The 18,914-nt window shown below is 46.1% G+C and overlaps 2 protein-coding genes across 2 annotated transcripts; both read left to right on the top strand.

Annotated features, from left to right (window-relative positions):
* The first annotated feature begins 2,481 nt into the window (after nt 1-2,481).
* Nucleotides 2,482-14,225, top strand: LOC126007171 (tripartite motif-containing protein 75-like). The gene is made up of 2 exons (XM_049772650.1): nt 2,482-3,816; nt 14,118-14,225. The coding sequence occupies exons 1-2, from the start codon at nt 2,482-2,484 to the stop codon at nt 14,223-14,225; spliced, it is 1,443 nt and encodes a 480-aa protein (XP_049628607.1).
* Nucleotides 14,226-14,285: 60 nt separating this feature from the next.
* Nucleotides 14,286-18,450, top strand: LOC126007170 (tripartite motif-containing protein 75-like). The gene is made up of 2 exons (XM_049772649.1): nt 14,286-15,671; nt 18,349-18,450. The coding sequence occupies exons 1-2, from the start codon at nt 14,286-14,288 to the stop codon at nt 18,448-18,450; spliced, it is 1,488 nt and encodes a 495-aa protein (XP_049628606.1).
* The last annotated feature ends 464 nt before the right edge of the window (nt 18,451-18,914 follow it).

Genomic DNA, 18,914 nt, shown 5'->3' with positions numbered 1-18,914 from the left:
GTTACTCCTGGTTGTCTGCTCAAAAATAGCTCCTGGCAGGCTCGGGGGACCATATGGGACACCGGGATTCGAACCAACCATCTTTGGTCCTGGATCGGCTGCTTGCAAGGCAAACGCCGCGGTGCTATCTCTCTGGGCCCGGAATCTTAATTTTTACAGGATATGAAGTTGTCCCAATCCTTCAATTTGTGAAAACATCATTCAGTGTCTATGAAGTTCAATCAACCCAGTACAATAAAATGAGCCAACCTGAAGAAAGCAAACATTTCCAAGCAGTATGGAGACTTGGAATGTTATGAAAATTTTGTTGCAGATTTATATTAAAAGATAAAATTTTATATAAAAAATAAACATGAGGGGCTGGAGTGATAGGACAGAAGTAGCCCATTTGCCTTGCATGCTGCTGACCCAGGAACCAAACCGGGTTCAATCGCTGGCATCCCATATGGTGTTCAGAGCCTGCCAGGAGCGATTTCTGTGCCCAGAGAGAGGAGTGATCCTTGAGTGCTGCCAGATGTTGCTCTTAACACCAACCAAACCAAACCAAATCAAAACAAAACAAATATGAGATCATTCCATCCGCACGAACAGCATGAAGATATAAAATTGATGAATAGAAAAGCAAATATAAAGGAAAGAAATCTATTGATGTCAATGACAGACCCAGGAAGAACCAGAGTGGTATCAGTCCAAGAATATGGAAACTAACACTGGAACTGACAACACTCCAAATGTTGACTGTGTTTGTCTATTTATTTTGTTTTGGGTCCACACCCAGTGGTGCTCAGGGGTCAGTCCTGGCCCTGCACTTAGTAGTAATTCCTGGAAGTTTCAGAGGACCATATTGGATGTCCACAGTTGAAACCACATCAGTTGCATGCCAGAAAGGCTCCATATCTCTGTGTTATCTCTCCAGTCCTGAGATCCTTGATCTTAATAGTTTTCCTCATGTATTTCACACATTATTTTTTTGTTTGTTTTTTTGGGTCACATCCGGCAGATTCAGGAACTACTCCTGAATCTATGCTCAGATATTGCTCCTGGAGGCTCAGGGGACCATATGGGATGCTGGGATTCGAACCACAGTCCTTCTGCATGCAAGGCAAACACCTTACCTCCATGCCATTTCTCCAGCCCCCACACATTATATTTTATTTGAGTTTTTTCTCTAAACTGTCATTCAGATAGTATTTTGGTTGTTTTTTAGCCTAGAAAATGCCAAGTAGTGGGACTAGAGTGATGTCACAGTTGTAGGGCATTTGCCTTGCATGAAACCGATCCCACAATGGACCTGGATTGTATTCCTGGCATGCGATATGGTGACCAGTACCTGCCAGGAATGATTCCTCAGCCCAGAGCCAGGAGTAACTCCCCGAGTGCTGCCTAGTGTGACCCCAAAACAAAAACAAACAAACAAAATAAAAAATGCCAAGTGGTACCGTAGGATTTCCACAGAAATCTAGATACATTTCACAGAACCCTACACATCATTTCTCATTTGAAACTAATGGAGAGATCCATTTAATAGTTGACAGTCAAGAGAGCAGCCTTGACTGAAAAACAAACAAACAAACAAAAAATCGAAGGGATTTCTAGTTTCTTGGGAAGTTGAGATTAGGGAGAGGAAAGGTGGGGCCAAGAAAGTCCCCATCATATGCAAATGATAGGATCAGAGAGTGCTTCCAGGAGCCAATCAATTGCCTGGAAAGAATGCATGTTAGAATCTGACCAATGGGAGAAGGAAGGACCCACCCTAAGGATTATAAAATCCCCTGAGTTCCATCCTCAGTCCATTGCATCTCAGGAGCTGGTGGCTTGGCCTGAGCCTTCAGCTCTGAGCCCAAAGGTGACAGTGGAGAGCAACCACAGGGTCCAGGTGAGCTGAAAGCTGGGGGAAGCAGCAAGTCAGGGCATCTTTGTAGTCGGTGCTATGATAGAGTACAGGATAATGGGCACCTATCATAAGTAAGAGTTTATACATTGATCATCTGCTTAGGGTCTGTCATCTTCTTGGGAACCTCGTGGACTTATCAGTTTTCCATAATCTGTATTTTCTTTTCTTTTTTTTTTTTTTTTTTGGTCACACCAGTCCTTCTGCATGCATGGCAAACGCCTTACCACCGAGCTATCTCTCAGTCCCTGTATTTTCATTTCTATCCCAACATTGCCTTAGGTTTCCGACTCTTGGAGTGGTGCTTTCTACTGACCAGAGGACGACAGGCCCTGCAGAAGGCTGGCAAGAACCCAGAGCAGCAGAGGTCAGCGCTGCAACAACCTGCTCTGTATTTTCATTTCTACCCCAGTATTACTTTAGGTTTCCAACTCTCCTTGGAGTGGTGCCGTCTACCGACTAGAGGACGAACTGCAGCTTCCCTCCAGGCCCTGCAGAAGGCTGGCAAGAACCCAGAGCAGCAGAGCTGAGAGATCCCCTCCTGCTGCATAGTCCCGGGCTTGCCTTTGCCCGTGGCAGCGGGTGTGACCATGGCCCTGGCGGCCTCCCTGGCTGAGCTATGCGCAGAGGCCTGCTGCCCCTTGTGCCACGATTTCCTGCAGGAGCCTGTGACCCTGGAATGTGGCCACAACTGCTGTGGCTCGTGCCTGCAGCAGCGCTGGGAACACCTGCACGACGTCCTGCCCTGCCCCGTGTGCCTGCACCCCTGCACAGATGGGCACCCCCAGAAGAACACGCAGCTGGGGGACATGATTGATCTGGTCCAGCAGATTCTGTGCATGAGGAAGAAGAACAGTGAGAAGGAAGAAAATGAAGAGGAAGTAGAAGAGGAAGAAGAGGGCAGAGGCCGCTGTGAGAGGCACCAGCAGGCCCTGAGCCTGTTCTGCGAGGACGACTTGGAGCTGCTGTGTGGCCAGTGCTTGGCCTCTCCTGACCACCAGGCCCATGACCTAACACCCAATGCAGAAGCCGCTGCTCATCACAGGATGAACCTTAAGAATTGCCTATGGCATCTGGGAGAGCCGCCGGAGGAGGCAGTGAGGGCCTTGGAAAGGAAGGACGCCGAGTTCACCAAGCTGAAAGACCAGTTGAAATTGCAGAAGCAAAATGTCACCCATGAAGTCAGCCAATTGACCCAGTTCTTGAGAAAACAGGACCGTTCCATCGAGAGGAAGCTTTTTCACCAAAGGGCCAGCATTTACAGACACATGCTAAAAACCAAAGAGCAGCTGTCCAGGGAAGCCTGCACTGGGAAGGAGCTGCTCATGGCACTGCAGAAGGCTTGTCTGCAGGCGGATGCCCAGCTCCTCCAGGACGCCGGAGCCCTGTACCAGGCCTGGAGCCAGTGCCAGAGTCTGGGATTCCCTGAAGCCCCTTCCTGGGAGCACAAAGAGGAGAGTCCCTCTCTGCCCCCCAGCTACATCGGCTTGGACAACATGAGGGCCAAGTTCCAGGTGCACCTGACGCTGGATCCTGAGACTGCTCACCCGGATCTCTTCATTGCCCGCCAGACAACCGCCATCTATTTCCAGGAGGGCACTCAGCTTAGCCCTGGCGTGCGCCCCAGTACATTCACCTCTCATGTGGCGGTCCAGAGTGCCCAGGGCTTCGCTAGTGGCCGGCACTTCTGGCAGGTGAAGATCCGAGGCTTAGGAGTCTGGTGTTTGGGCCTGTGCACCGAGGCCTTCTTCAGGGACACTCGGGCAGGGCAGACACCGCCCAATGGCTGCTGGCAGATGCCCGTGACCGTGTCCCTGACCCTACCAGGTTTCCCTAGGCAGAAAGCAGAAGTTGCCTGCATAGGAGTTTTTCTGGACTATGAGTTGGGGGAAATTTCCTTCTACAACATGAGCAAGAAGACCCACGTACAGACACTCACTGGCACATTCACTGAGAGACTTGTGCCCTATTTTTCAGTCAGAGATTATTCCTTCTCTTCGTCTTTGACTATCCTGTGGGAATAATGGTGTTTTTTGTTTTTGTTTTTGTTTTTGTTTTTGTTTTTTGGTTTTTGGGTCACTGTGGGAATAATGTTGAAGCTCTTGGTGACTTGTGTTTTTTTGTTTGTTTATTTGTTTTTGTTTTTGTTTTTTGGGTCACACCAGTTTGATGCTCAGGGATTACTCCTGGCTAAGCGCTCAGAAATTGCCCCTGGCTTGGGGGGACCATATGGGACGCCGGGGGATTGAACCACAGTCCTTCCTTGGCTAGTGCTTTCAAGGCAGACACCTTACCTCTAGTGCCACCTTGCCATCCCCCCCCCCTTTTTTTTTTTGGTTTTTGAGCCACACCCCGTGGTGCTCAGGGGTTATTCCTGGCAGGCACTGGGGACCATATGGGACACCTGGATTCAAACCAACCACCTTAGTTGCTGGATCGACTACTTGCAAGGCAAACGCTGCTGTGCTATCTCTCCGGCGTGGTTGGGTCTTATGATGTAGGGTGTTGCTGGTAATAAAGAGACTTAATTCCATTTTGATGTCTAGTTGTCAGTGATTTTTTTCCCCTCACCTCACCCTCTCCTCTTCACCTCACATCTGGGCACTGTAAGTCAAGTAGCTACTCTTGTTCTGAGCAGTGCTGGGGAGGTTATGTCTTCAGGGCTACTCATCCACATTCAGGGCCCACGTCCTTTGTGGAGACAGGAAGATTCAGCTGGTGGAGTGAAGCATTCTCCCTCCTGTTTGTGGATTTTATTGTCCTAACCAGAATGGAAGCTTATTGCTTCATCCCCAACTCTTCTCTTTATATGATATAAAAATAAATTAAAAAATAGGGGGGGGGGCTGTAGTGATATCACAGCAATAAGGTGTTTGTCTTGCATGGAACCAATAAAGGACGAACCAAAGTTCAAATCCCACCATCCCATAAAGTCCCCTGAGCCTGCCAGGAGTGACCACTGAGCGCAAAGCCAGGAGTAACCCCTGAGCACCACTGCTGGGTATAATAAAAATAAAAAAGAAAAGAAAGTTCAATAGCACTCATCCCCTCCCTTGCACATTCTCCTGCCCACCCTTCAGGACATCTGCATATTCTCACTGTCCTTCGATGTGGTTTTTCTCTCACTAATTCAGTTTCAACCCACCATCTGGGAAAAGCTCCTCTTCCAGGAGTGAGATTCTGTCTGGGAACTTCTCTCCTAGGGTCCCCATCACCAGGACCTCTACTACAGTTATTTGCTTTTAAATTCAGTAAACTATTTTTTTCTTATATAAGTATTAAAAAATACAACAGTAAAGGTATGACAGTGACAATCTCTGTTGTTTGCATAGGCCCAGAAAAATATGGGGAAAAGGGAAAAAAATCCTTGGCCTGATTACAAGAGGGCCTCACCCCAGAAGTTTATTGGCATAAGACTGAATCTGAGCTCCAGGCATGCTAGTCTGTCTACTCCGAGTCATTTTCTGTGTTACTGGTGAAACTTTTTCACACTTTAGCTGCTGTTGGTATCAGGTTCCTATATTTGAAGATTGTGGATTCTAGACATTTCTTTCATCGAAGTCAGGCTGATGTGGAGCATCCTTTAGTTCCAGCACACCATTAGATGTGGAGCAATCTGCCCTACAAGTAGGTTGTCGCTGAATCATTTGGGTGTTGAGAGCACTCTTTGGAATAATTCAAAGCCAGAACAGTGGTAGATCTTCACTGGTAGAGGTTTGCATCTTGTTATAGACAATTGTGGTTGTTTCCATGAACTATGTGGCTGTTCTTTCCTTTAGGCCCATGGGGGAAATGCCACAGACAGTGTCCATTGTTCAGGGGTGTATGGGCACTGCCCATTCTTTTGAGGCCTAAGCCAAATCATTATGCCAATGTTCAGGGTATAAGGCCTAACTGCATTACTAAATTTGTGTTCCCATCTCTATTAGATAAGAACTTGTTTGCATATGTATTATTTTCTTTTTCTTTTCTTTTTTGTTTGTTTGTTTTTGGTTTTGGTTTTTGGGCCACACCCGGCGGTGCTCAGGGGTTATTCCTGGCTGTCTGCTCAGAAATAGCTCCTGGCAGGCACAGGGGACCATATGAGACACCGGGATTCGAACCAACCACCTTAGGTCCTAGATTGGCTGCTTGCAAGGCAAACACCGCTGTGCTATCTCTCCGGGCCTTCATATGTATTATTTTCCCATTTTAATGTGCCTATGCAAAAGAGAAACAGTGCCACAGGATATGGTTGGTGCATCAGGTCCGACACTCCCCATAACTTGGTTCAAACATGAATTTTTACAGAGGTACTCTTCTAACAGAATTGCTTATAAAATAGATCTCAATGGGGAAAAAGCAAACAAACAATCAAATAAAAAATCGCTGGGCAAAATTGTCACTATATAAGAGGATATTCAGAAAAGAGTTATAGATGTTAAGGGAATACATTTGGGATATACAAAGGAGATACACATGTCCCTTTTGTGTTTTAGAGATAGTCAAGGGGGAGAGTGTTGTTTCCTGACACCACTTTGGTCTGTGATTTGGCCATCTAGAGTCTGTAAGCAACTTGTAGCACCTCATATCAGGAAATGTCCTTGGGGGTGTTTTGGAAACTGGTTATGGTAGCAAGCACAGGTATCCAGTGAAGGGAGTTGGAAGATAGGAGTCCATTGATAATAGATTAACAGGAACAGTGTTTTGGTTTCTTCTCAGGCAGAGAGTCTATTTTTTCATTTTGGGAGCTGGCTGGCAGTTAGCTTGAGATTGGATATTAATCTCCTTCATAAAGAGCAAAGAGTTGAGGGTAAGGGGCCGGAGAGATAGCATGGAGGTAAGGCGTTTGCCTTTCATGCAGGAGGTCATCGGTTCAAATCCCGGCATCCCATATGGTCCCCCGTGCCTGCCAGGAGCAATTTCTGAGCCTGGAGCCAGAAATAACCCCTGAGCACTGCCGGGTGTGACCCAAAAACCACAAAAAAAAAAAAAAAAAAAGAGTTGAGGGTAAAAATGGTTTCATGTGGAGTGGTAGACAGTGAGGGTGAGAGTAAAGGACTAGAAATGAGCCTGTAAGGTGGAGAGACAATGGAGGGAGAAAATAATACAACATAGACATTCTGTATATTTTAAACATAGATGAACCCCTATGATATCCTATTAAACTATCTGTACTGTATAATGAAAGTGGATTAACTGATATGATATCCTACAAATTTATAAAGAAAAAAGAAGTCCCCACGCAGTTTCAAAATGGGAATAGAGAAGACTTTGGGGGTGGGGACATCCTAGGCTGCCTCTTCCCCTAATCTTGGACCAAAAGCCTACTGAATGGAGCTATGTCATCCCTGTGTTGTCTGCTGAAGCCTCCGGCTCCCCTAGAGGCATTTGCTTCCTAATTGCTGGAAGCTGGAGGTTCAACAGACACCTGCCCACCCACTGTAGGGATGGGGAAACCTGGGGTCTCCTTAACCTACTCCTCACTGGAGCCCACTTGCTGGGACCCAAAGCAGGCGGCCCGGGGTGACCCTGGGGCCCAGGAGGAAGAAGAGAGAAGGCTGTGGGGGATATCCGGGCTGCCTCTTCCCCTAATCTTGGACCAAAAGCCTACCGCATGGAGCCATGTCATCCCGTGTTGTCTGCTGAAGCCTCCGGCTCCCTGAGAGGCATTTGCTTCCTAATTGCTGGAAGCCGGAGGTTCAACAGTCCAATGGCATTCTTAAAAGATGTAGAACACTGATAAAATTTGCTTGGAATTTGAAAAATGGATTAATTTTGACGTGGGAAAATTTGGGTTTTACTTAGATGGCTGATCATCTTGCTCAACATGGTGTTCAAATATAGAGCCAAAGAAATTTCATCCATGTGTTTAAAATTCTTTTAGTCCAGTTGTCAATTTATTACTGTTTATTTTCCTTTCTTTATTCCTATCTTCTTTCCTTCCTTTCTTGATTCCTTCCTTCTTTTCTTTCTTGATTTCTTTCTTCTTCCTTTCTCTCTTGATTTCTTTCTTCTTTCCTTCCTTCTTTCCTTGATCTTCCTTCTTTCTTGATTTCTTTATTGACTTCTCTTTCTCTCATTTTTCTTAATTTCTTTCTCAACTTCTCTTTCTTATCTTCCTTTCTTCCTTGATTTCTCTTTCTTTCTCTTTCTCTTTCTTGATTTCTCTCTTAACTTCTTTCTTCATTTCCTGCTTCCTTCCTTCCCTCCCTCCTTCCTCCCTCCTTCCTTCCCTCCCTCCTTTCTACCTCCTTCCTCCCTCCCTCCTTTCCTTCCTTCCTTCCTTCCTTCCTTCCTTCCTTCCTTCCTTCCTTCCTTCCTTCCTTCCTTCCTTCCTTCCTTCCTTCCTTCCTTCCTTCCTTCCTTCCTTTCTTCCTTCCTTTCTTCCTTCCTTTCTTCTTTCTTTCTTTCTTTCTTTCTTTCTTTCTTTCTTTCTTTCTTTCTTTCTTTCTTTCTTTCTTTCTTTCTTTCTTTCTTTCTTTTCTTTCTTTCTTTCTTTCTTTCTTTCTTTCTTTCTTTCTTTCTTTCTTTCTTTCTTTCTTTCTTTCTTTCTTTCTTTCCTTCCTTCCTTCTTTCCTTCCTTCTCTCTTCTTTCTTTCCTTCCTTCCTTCCTTCTCTCTTTCTCTATTTCTCTTTCTTTCCTTCCTTCCTTCTTTCCTTCCTTCCTTCCTTCTTTCTTTCTTTCTTTCTTTCTTTCTTTTTTTTTTTTTTTTTTTTTTTTTTTTTTTGGTTTTTTGGGCCACACCCGGTGACGCTCAGGGGTTCCTCCTGGCTATGCGCTCAGAAGTCGCTCCTGGCTTGGGGGACCATATGGGACGCCGGGGGATCGAACCGCGGTCCGTCTCCTAGGCTAGCGCAGGTAAGGCAGGCACCTTACCTCGAGCGCCACCGCCCGGCCCCTCTTTCTTTCTTTCTTTTCTACTTCTTTCTTCTTCTTTCTTTCTTTCTTTCTTTCTTCTTTCTTTTCTTTCTTTCTTTCTTTCTTTTTCTTTCTTTCTTTCTCTTTCTTTTCTTTCTTTCTTTCTTTCTTTCTTTCTTTTCTTTCTTTCTTTCTTTCTTTCTTTCTTTCATTTCTTTCATTATTTTTGGCACCTCTATTGGCTGTGGTTATAGAAGCTGCTGGGCCATAATTGTAGGTGAATACAGAGAGGAAGCCAGGAAGAGAGCTAAGAATGAGGAGGTCTGAAGTGAGCATTAATAAGCCATAGGCAGGTGGATATAGGACATAGATACATTTATGTGTCTCACTATACATTCTCCCTGAAGAATTAGTGCAGGGCCAGGACTCAGCTCTAAATAAAAATAAGCAAGTGCCCCCAAAGACCAACAATTAGAACTGTATTTGTTGGGTTTTGTTGTTGTTGTTTTTATTTATTTATTTATTTATTTATTTATTTATTTATTTAGTTTTGGGGTCACATTTAGTGGCTCTCATGGGGTTATTCCTAGATCTGTGCTCAGAAATCTCTCCTGGAAGGCTCGGCGGTCCATATCTGATGCCAGAAATCAAACCTGACTTTTTCCTGGGCCGGTCCTGTCAAGGCAAACACCCTACCACTGTGATATCTCTCTGGCCCCTTACTCTGAGTTATTTGCTCAGACAACACTCCTGGCTGTTCTGGGGGAACCATATGTGAATACAACTAGAATAGCAATGGGTCAACTGCATGCAAGTTTTCTGTACTGTTTCTCTGACCCCCTAAGGATTTTCTTTTCATAAAGTACAGATGACACCAGTAAAGGTTTTTCTAGTTCAGTTCTAAACCAATATAGTGAATGTGGCAATAAAGACAATCAAAGAGATTTTGGTTTTGGTTTTGTGTCAAACCTGGTGGTGCTAGGGGTTACTTCTGACTCTGCACTCAGAAATTGTTCCTGATAGGCTCTAGGGACCATATGGGATGCAGAGGATCCAAACCAAGTCCTTTCCAGGTTGACCTATGCAAGGCAAACATCCTACAGCTGTGCTACAGTTCCACCCCCTCAAAGAGCATTTTGTTTCTCAGTGAATGGTTACATCATATTGTCATCTAAAATGTGCACTAATATTCTAATCTAAAATTTTTCTTTTCAGTGGGCTGAGCAATAACACAGTAATGTGGGGCCAGGTGGTGGCGCTAAAGGTAAGGTGGCTGCCTTGCCTGCGCTAGCCTTGGACGGACCGCGGTTCGATCCCCCGGTGTCCCATATGGTCCCCCAAGCCAGGAGCAACTTCTGAGCACATAGCCAGGAGTAACCCCTTAGCGTTACTGGGTGTGGCCCAAAAACCAAAAAAAAAAAAAAAATAACACAGTAATGTATTTCCCTTACATGCAGCCAACCTGGATTCGATCCCTGGCATCCCATAAAGTCTACAGAACTGGCCAGGATTGATTCCTGAGCCAGGAATAACCCCTGAGCACCACTAGATATTACCCCTAAACAACCCCTTTCCAAAATCCAAAACCAAAACCCCTTTCATTCCTTAATTACAAATTTGTAATTGCTGGAAGGCTAAAAACAAAAACAAAAAGAAAAAACAAAACAAAAAAAAAGAGGTGAAAACAAATTATAGTCAACGGAATCTCTAGAATAGTTGGATTGTTAGGATTCAAATGGACACCCAGCACTGAGATTCAAAGACAACCTATGATAATGCAAAGAGCAAAAGGGAGTTTATTTGGTTAACCAAGGTCTGAGCTTCATCCCACTAGGGGAGTCTTGGCAGGACCCTGAGTCAAATCTTCAAGCAGTTTATATAGAAATTACAAGTAGTAACAGAATATTAACAGAGCAATCATTTCATGATATAGTTGTCTTAATCACTAATTTTTCTGGCTCAATTTGGTTGTTTAGGGATATTATAATTTGAACCCTGATTGTCAGGGTCAGGGTCTTTGATTAGAACTTTAATCATCAAGAAATATTCTAATACAGACCTGATTGTTGAAGAATACTCTGATAACAGACTCTGGTTGTCAGGAGATACTCTGAAACAGACCCTGGCTGTCAAGGGTAACTCTGATTCAAACTTCTGTTTTTTTAGGAAGCTTTTTTCTAAGCTCACTCAACCCCTAGTTACTTATTCCTTGAGATAAATCACTTTGGTTTTATTTCTATATTTGGAGGGGCACACCCAGTGATGTGCATGGTTACTCCTGGCTATGTGTTCAGAAATTGCTGCTTACTTGGGGTACCGTATGAAACACTAGGCAATAGAACTGTAGTCTGTCCTATGTTAGTGCATGCAAGGCAAATGCTCTACTGCTTTTGCCAGCAATATAGCTCAATTTCAGAGTTAATTCTGCCTTTAGTTAGGAGTAGAAAAGTACACTTTACTAGGGTTAGGCTTGTCTTAATCTAGAGTTCCTTAATATGGACTTTTTGGGGGTGGGGATGGGAAATCTTGGTTTTACAAGATGTGGAGTTGTTTCAATTTTTGAAAAAAAAAAAAATAAAGTGTCAATGAAGTTCAGTCAACCAAGTACAATAAAATGAGGCAACCCTGAAGAAAGAAAACAATTCCAAGTAGTATAGAAACTTGCAATGTGGGCCCGGAGAGATAGCACAGCGGCGTTTGCCTTGCAAGCAGCCGATCCAGGACCAAAGGTGGTTGGTTCAAATCCCGGTGTCCCATATGGTCTCCCGTGCCTGCCAGGAGCTACTTCTGAGCAGATAGCTAGGAATAACCCCTGAGCGCCGCCGAGTGTGGCCCAAAAACCAAAAAAAAAAAAAAAAAAAAAAAAGAAAAAGAAACTTGCAATGTTTTAAAATTGTGTTGCAAATTTATATTCAAAGATAAAAATTAAAAATATATTAAATTTCATATAGAAACAAATATGAGAGGCTAGAGTGATAGGAAAAGGAAGCCCATTTATTTGACTTGCATGCTGTCAACACAGGGACCAAACCAGTTTTTTTTGGGGGGTGTCATACCCTGCAGTGCTCAGGGGTTACTCCTGGCTCTATGCTCAGAAATCACTCCTGGCAGGCACGGGGGACCATATGGGATGCCAGGATTCAAACCACCATCCTTCTGCATGCAAGGAAGACACCTTACCTCCAGCACATCTCTCAGGCCCCCAAACCAGTTTTTATCACTGGTATTCCATATAGTCCCCCCAAGTTTGCCAGGAGCGATTTCTGTGCTCAGAGCCAGGAGTGATCTTTGAGCGCTGCTAGGTGTGGCTCTAAACACCAGCCAAAACAAACCAACACAAAACAAATTTGAGATCATTCCATCCAAATGCACAGATGAGGATATAAAATTGATGAATAAAAAGGCAAAAATAAAAAATATATAAAAAATATAGTATGGAAGTAGGGTGTTTGCTTTGCATACAGAAGGATGGTGGTTTGAATCCGACATCCCTAGTGTCTGCCAGGATCAGTTTCTGAGTGCAGAGCCAGGAGTAACCCCTGAGCACTGCCCAGTGTGACCCAAAAACAAAAACAACAACAACAACAGAAATGGATAAAAGAAATCTATAGATGTTAACCACAGAAGCAGAGAGTGTGTACAAGAGTTTATCAGTCCAAGAATATGGAAACTAACACTGGAAATGACAACACTCCAAATGTTGACTGTGTTTGCCTATTTATTTTGTTTTGGGACCCCACCCAGTGGTGCTCAGGGGTCAGTCCTGGCCCTGAACTTAGGAGTCATTCCTGGAAGTCTCAGAGGACCACATGGGATGCCAACCATTGTATCCATGTCAGTTGCATGCCAGGAACGGTCCTTACTTCTGTGCTATCTCTCCAATCCTGAGATCTTAATAGTTTGCCTCATGCATTTCACACATTAAATGTTATTAGAACTTTTATTTTCCTAAAGCATAATTTGGATAGCAACTTAGTTGTTTTTTAGCCTAGAAAATGCAAGTGGTGGGGTCTGAGTGATGACACAGCAGTAGGTCATTTGCTTTGCATCAATAGACCCAGGTTGAATCTGGATTGGATTCCTAGCATCTCTTGTGGTTCCTGGTACCTTCTAGGAGTGGTTCTTGAGTGCAGAGCCAAGAGTAAACCCTGAGTGCAACCTGGTGTGGCCCAAAAACAAAAACAAACAAAATAGAAACTGCCAAGTGGTACAGTAGGATTTCCACAGAAACCTATAATACATTCCACAGAACCCTACACATCATTTCCCATTTGAAATTTATGGATTACAAATTGGGGAGTGTAGCAAGTCAGCCCCTGAAGAGGTTGACTGATGGTGGGATGGAGGATGAGGCCTTTCTCTTCCAGCTCGGAGAACGAGTCTGCCACCCTGTCTAGCCCACGGTTCTGAGGTGAAACGGCGGGTAAACAGCTCCCAGACAGTCAGGCTCGTGGAAATATTTGCTTTATTCGGAGGACAAGACTGAAGTCCAAAGACTCAGCTTCAGTTCTAGCCAAAAAACCCTGGCCTTCCACAGACTCGTGTTTTTATCCACCAGAATCAGGTACCACCCAATGGTGGGATCAGATACCAACCAATGGTGGAAGCAGAATCAGGTACTACCCTAGGGTGGGGGCAGAATGCCAGGTCACACCCTAGGGTAGGGCACAATCACCAATCAGTTTAGGGTGAGTAACATAGTAATCCCCTAAAATATTTACATACACAACAGGGGAGAGATCCATTTAATAGCTGACTGTCAAGAATGCAGCCTAGACTGAAAGAAACAGGTAGGATTCCCAATTCCTGTGGAAGTTTAAAGGATTAGGGAGGGGAGAGGCGGGGCCAAGGAAGTCCCTATCCTATGCAAATGATAGGATCAGGGTGTGCCTTAGGGAGCCAATCAATTCCCTGGAAAGAATGCATGCTGGAGTCTGACCAATGGGAGAGAGAGAAGGACCCACCCTAAGGTCTATAAAATCCCCTGAGTTTTCCTCACTTCATTGTATCTCAGGAGCTGGTGACTTGGCCTGAGCCTTGAGCCCTGAGCTCTGAACCTAGAGTCTGCAGGAGGGGTGCAGACATCCTCCCTGCCTTGGACCCAACTCTGAGCGCACACCTGACAGCGAGTGCAACCTCAGGATCCAGGTGAGTTGAAAGCTGCCAGCAGGGGTGGGGACGACCTTCCAGTTAAGTGCACTAAAGGGGTGTTGGGGGAAGCAGCAAGTCAGGTCATGGGCAACTATTATAATTATTATAACTATTATAATTAAGAGTTTAGACATTGATCCTCTGCTTAGGGTCTGCTAGGTCTTCTTGGGAACCTCGTCTATTTATCAGTTTTCCACAATCTGTATTTTCATTTTTATCTCAACATTGCCTTAGGTTTCCAACTCTCCTTGGAGTGGTGCCGTCTACCGACTAGAGGACCAACTGCAGCTTCCCCTCCAGGCCCTGCGGAAGGTTGGCAAGAACCCAGAGCAGCAGAACTGAGAGATCCCCTCCTGCTGCATAGTCCCGGGCTTGCCTTTGCCCGTGGCAGGGGGTTTGACCATGGCCCTGGCGGCCTCTCTGGCTGAGCTGCGCGCTGAGGCCTGCTGCCCCGTGTGCCACGATTTCCTGCAGGAGCCTGTGACCCTGGAATGTGGCCACAACTGCTGTGGCTCGTGCCTGCAGCAGCGCTGGGAGCACCTGCAGGACATCCTGCCCTGCCCCGTGTGCCTGCACCCCTGCACAGATGGGCACCCCCAGAAGAACACGCAGCTGGGGGACTTGATTGACCTGGTCCAGCAGATTCTGTGCATGAGGAAGAAGAACAGTGAGAAGGAAGAAAATGAAGAGGAAGTAGAAGAGGAAGAAGAGGGCAGAGGCCGCTGTGAGAGGCACCAGCAGGCCCTGAGCCTGTTCTGCGAGGACGACCTGGAGCTACTGTGTGGCCAGTGCGCAGCCTCCCCTGACCACCAGGCCCACGACCTGACACCCATTGCAGAAGCCGCTGCTCATCACAGGACGAACCTTAAGAATTGCCTATGGCATCTCGGGGAGCGGCTGGAGGAGGCAGTGAGGGCCTTGGAAAGGAAGGACGCCGAATTCACCGAGCTGAAAGGCCAGTTGAAATTGCAAAAGCAAAATGTGACCCAAGAAGGCAGCCATTTGATGCAATACTTGAGAAAACAGGACCGTTCCATCGGGAAGAAGCTGGTTCACCAAAAGTCCGGTATTTACCGACACATGCTGCTAACCAAACAGCAGCTGTCCAGGGTGGCCTGCACCTGGAAGGAGCTGCTCACGGTGCTGCAGAAGGCTTGTCTGCAGGCCGACGCCCACCTGCTCCAGGACGCTGCAGCCCTGCAACTGGCCTGGAGGCAGCGCCAGAGGCTGGGGTTCCCTGAGGTCCCTTCCTGGAAGCACAAAGAGGAGAGTCTCTCTCTGCCCCCCAACTACATCGGCTTGGACAACATGAGGGCCAAATTCCAGGTGCACCTGATTCTGGACCCCGAGACCGCTCACCCGGATCTCTTGATCTCCCACCAGACAACCGCCAGCTACTGCCAGGAGGGCGCCCAGACCAGCCCCGGCATGCGCCCCCGTGCCTTCACCTCCCGCGTGGCTGTCCTGGGGGCCCTGGGCTTCAGGGGCGGCCGGCACTTCTGGCAGGTGGAGATCCGCGGCTTGGGGGTCTGGTGTCTGGGCGTGTGCACCGAGGCCTTCTCCAGGGACACTCGGGCCGCGCAGACCCCGCGCAATGGCTGCTGGCAGGTGCCCGTGACCGTGTCCCTGAGCCTGCCCCGCCTCCCACGGGGCAAAGCAGCTGTCGCCTGCTTCGGGGTCTTCCTGGACTACGAGTTGGGGGAGATTTCCTTCTACAACATGAGCAAGAAGACCCACTTGCACACACTCACTGGCACATTCACCGAGAGACTTGTGCCTTATTTTTCGGTCAGAGAATTTTCCTTCTCTTCGTCCTTGAGTGTCCTGTGGGAATAATGTTGACGCTCTTGGTGACTTGTGATTGGCTCTTATGATGTACGGTGTGTAGTAATAAAGAGACTTAATTCCACTTTGATGTCTGATTTTTTTTCTCTGCACCCCCACCCTCTCCTCTTCACCCCACTTCTGGGTACGTTGTAAGTCAAGTATCTACTCTTGTCCTGAGCCTTGCTGGGAAGGTTATGTCCTCAGGGCTACTCACCACACTCAGGGCTCACCTCCCTTGTGAGGATAGGAAGATTCAGCTGGTTAGATTTTATTATCCTAGTGTCAGAATCGAAGCTTACTGCTTTATCCCCAACTCTTTTCTATATATTGTATAAAAATGAATATAACAAATAGGAGGGGCTGAAGTGATAGCACAGGGGTAAAGTATTTGTTTGCCTTGCATGTAACCAACACAGAAGGGACCCTAGTTCAAATACTGGCATCCCATATGGTTCCCTGAGCCTGCCAGGAGCAACCTCTGAGGGCAAAGCTAGGAATAACCCCTCAGCACCGCTAGGTGAGACCAAAAAAGAAAAAAAAAACAAAACCAAATAGGAAGTATCATAGCACTCACACCCCTCCCTTGTACCTTCTCCTATCACTCAATATCTTCCCTTCAGGACTTTTGCATATTCTCACTTTCTTTAAGAAAATATGGGGTGACAGGTGACAGTGGGGGTTTGGGAGGTTTTTCACTGTCCAGTTGCAATGCTGATTCATGATATTTCATAAATGCTGTGCGCAGGAGTTAGGGTTTTGTGGAACAGATGGGAGGGAATGTTGACCATTCTTTGTGGTGCTCAGATATTATTTCTGATTGCTGACCATGGTTCACTGTCATGGGTGCTCCAGGGATTCTCCCCAGTGCTATAGATTGTCCTACAATTACAAGTTTGTAGGAATTTTAGGAATTTTCCGTTCTTTTAAAGTTTATTTATTTATTTATTGGATCACACCTGGCAGTGCTCAGGGTTTTTTTTTCAGGCTCTGTGCTCAGAAAATCGCCCCTGGCAGGCACAGGGGACCATATGGGATGCCGGGATTCGAACCACTGTCCTGCATGAAAGGCAAACACCTTATATCCATGCTATCTCTCCAGCCCCCTTTTTAAGTTGTTTTGAGTGTTCAAATAATTAACAAGTCTACAAAGACCATTCAAGGAAAGATGCAAACACTCCCAATTATGTATTATTATTATTATTATTATTATTATTATTATTATTTGAAGCACATACCCAACTATGTTTGGGGCTTACTCCTGGCTCTGCACTCAGAAATTACTTATAGCAGTGTTAAGGGAACTATATGGGAATGCCAGGGATTGAACTTGGTTTGGCCGCATGTCAGGCAAATGCCCTCCCTGTTTATTCTCTTTTCTGTTGTTTGTAGTTTCTGTGATATTATTTATCAGAATTTTCTGAAAGTAACTTCCCTCATACAGATCCACTGACCAGTCTATCCCCACTCCTGTCATTCATGTGAAAGAAGTCATGTACTTTCTACATGTAACTAAAACAGCATGTATGGGGCCAGAGTGATATAACAGCAGGTAGGGTGTTTGCCTGGCATGTGGCCGACTTTAGTTCCATTCCCTGCATTCCATATATTCCCCTGATACTTCCAGGATGATCTCTGATATTAGAAATAGAAGTAAACCCTGAGCACCTCTGGGTGTTAAAATTAAAACAAGACAAAAAATAATTCACTGTGTCTCTTGACATGAGCACATTGATCATACTCTACAGAATAAGTGCAGTGGTATTTTGTATGGAAACATAAGCACAGAATAATAGTAAAATAAGTCATATAATATGTTGTGTATGTAAATATTTTGGGGGATTACTATGTTACTCACCCTAAACTGATTGGTGATTGTGCCCTACCCTAGGATGTGACCTGGCATTCTGCCCCCACCCTACCCTAGGGTAGGGTGACTTGCTACAATAAAACACTTGATTTATAAGAATGTTCTTCATATATATAAGTATACATATATTTCTTAGGAAACAGGTGTATTTTATCATAAGATTAACCACAGTCTGGATTTTGCAGTGTTTTTTTTGTTTGTTTGTATGTTTTGTTTTTTGTTTTTGGGTCACACCTGGAGGTGCTCAGGGGTTACTCCTGGCTGTCTGCTCAGAAATAGCTCCTGGCAGGCACGGGGGACCATATGAGACACCGGGATTCGAACCAACCACCTTAGGTTCTGGATCGGCTGCTTGCAAGGCAAACACCGCTGTACTATCTCTCTGGGCCCGCAGTGTCTCTCTAATCTGTTGAATTTTCCATCTTTCCCTGGATTAGGGTTCCCTATCGACCAGATGATAAACTGCAGCTTCCACTCTACCCAGGCAGAAAGCTGGGAAGGGCTCAGAGCAGCAATGTTAGAACTCTACCTCTGCAGAGCCCTGGGCATGACCCTTTCCCTGCCCCTACCCCTGGCACCAGACACGGCCATGGCCCAGCCTGCCTCATGGCTGAGCTGCATGCTGAGGCCCTCTGCCCCGAGTGCTGGGATTTCCTGCAGGAGGCCATGACCCTGGAATGTGGCCAGAACTGCTGTGGCTCATGCCTGGAGCAGCACTGGGAGCACCTTAAGGATGTCTTACCCTGCCCCATGTGCCTGCACCCCTGCTAGCACGGGCACTCCCAGAAGAACCCGCAACTGATTGACCTGCTCCAGTCTCTTCCCAGCAAAAGGTTGAAGGTTGCAGAGAAAGTGGAAGAAGAGAAGGAGTAGGAAAAGGAAGAATAAGAGGATGGCAGAGGCCACTGTGAGAGGCACAAGCATGTCCTGAGCATGTTCTGTATGGATGACCTGGAGTTGCTGTGTGGCCAGTGCAGTTCCCCCCTGACCTCAAGGCCCAAGAGCTGAATCCCGTTGCAGAAGCTGCTGCTCATCACAGATTGAAACTCAAATGCTGCCTGGGGTCGTTAGGGAAACACCCGAAAGAGATTGAAAGAATGTTCTAAAGACAGGTATTTGAGGCACAAGGATAAAGTGACACTGTGGAAAGTCAGAGGCAGGAGCTGTGCCACAATTTCCAAGGACTCAAGCATGTCCTGGGATCAGAGCAGGACGCCTTGGTTAAGAGCCAACTGGTCTTTTTGAGGGCTGTTTTCCACAAAGGGATTCGAAGAATGAGAGAGCTGTCTGGGCTGGGCTCTTTCCTCAAGACCAGCCTGAGCACCATCACCCTGCTC

Source organism: Suncus etruscus, chromosome 4, assembly GCF_024139225.1.
Source record: "Suncus etruscus isolate mSunEtr1 chromosome 4, mSunEtr1.pri.cur, whole genome shotgun sequence".
Taxonomy (NCBI): Eukaryota; Metazoa; Chordata; class Mammalia; order Eulipotyphla; family Soricidae; genus Suncus; species Suncus etruscus.
The sequence above is the reverse complement of the archived record's forward strand: the minus strand, read 5'-3'. Positions and strand labels throughout refer to the sequence as shown.

Bases quoted from the DNA above. Each gene is read 5' to 3' on its own strand.
- LOC126007171 (XM_049772650.1), top strand. From the start codon at position 2,482: ATGGCCCTGGCGGCCTCCCTGGCTGAGCTATGCGCAGAGGCCTGCTGC. The intron at 3,817-14,117 runs GTACAGACACTC...ACATTGCCTTAG, and splicing joins ACATGAGCAAGAAGACCCAC to GTTTCCAACTCTCCTTGGAG.
- LOC126007170 (XM_049772649.1), top strand. From the start codon at position 14,286: ATGGCCCTGGCGGCCTCTCTGGCTGAGCTGCGCGCTGAGGCCTGCTGC. The intron at 15,672-18,348 runs GTCAGAGAATTT...CACCCCTGCTAG, and splicing joins GACTTGTGCCTTATTTTTCG to CACGGGCACTCCCAGAAGAA.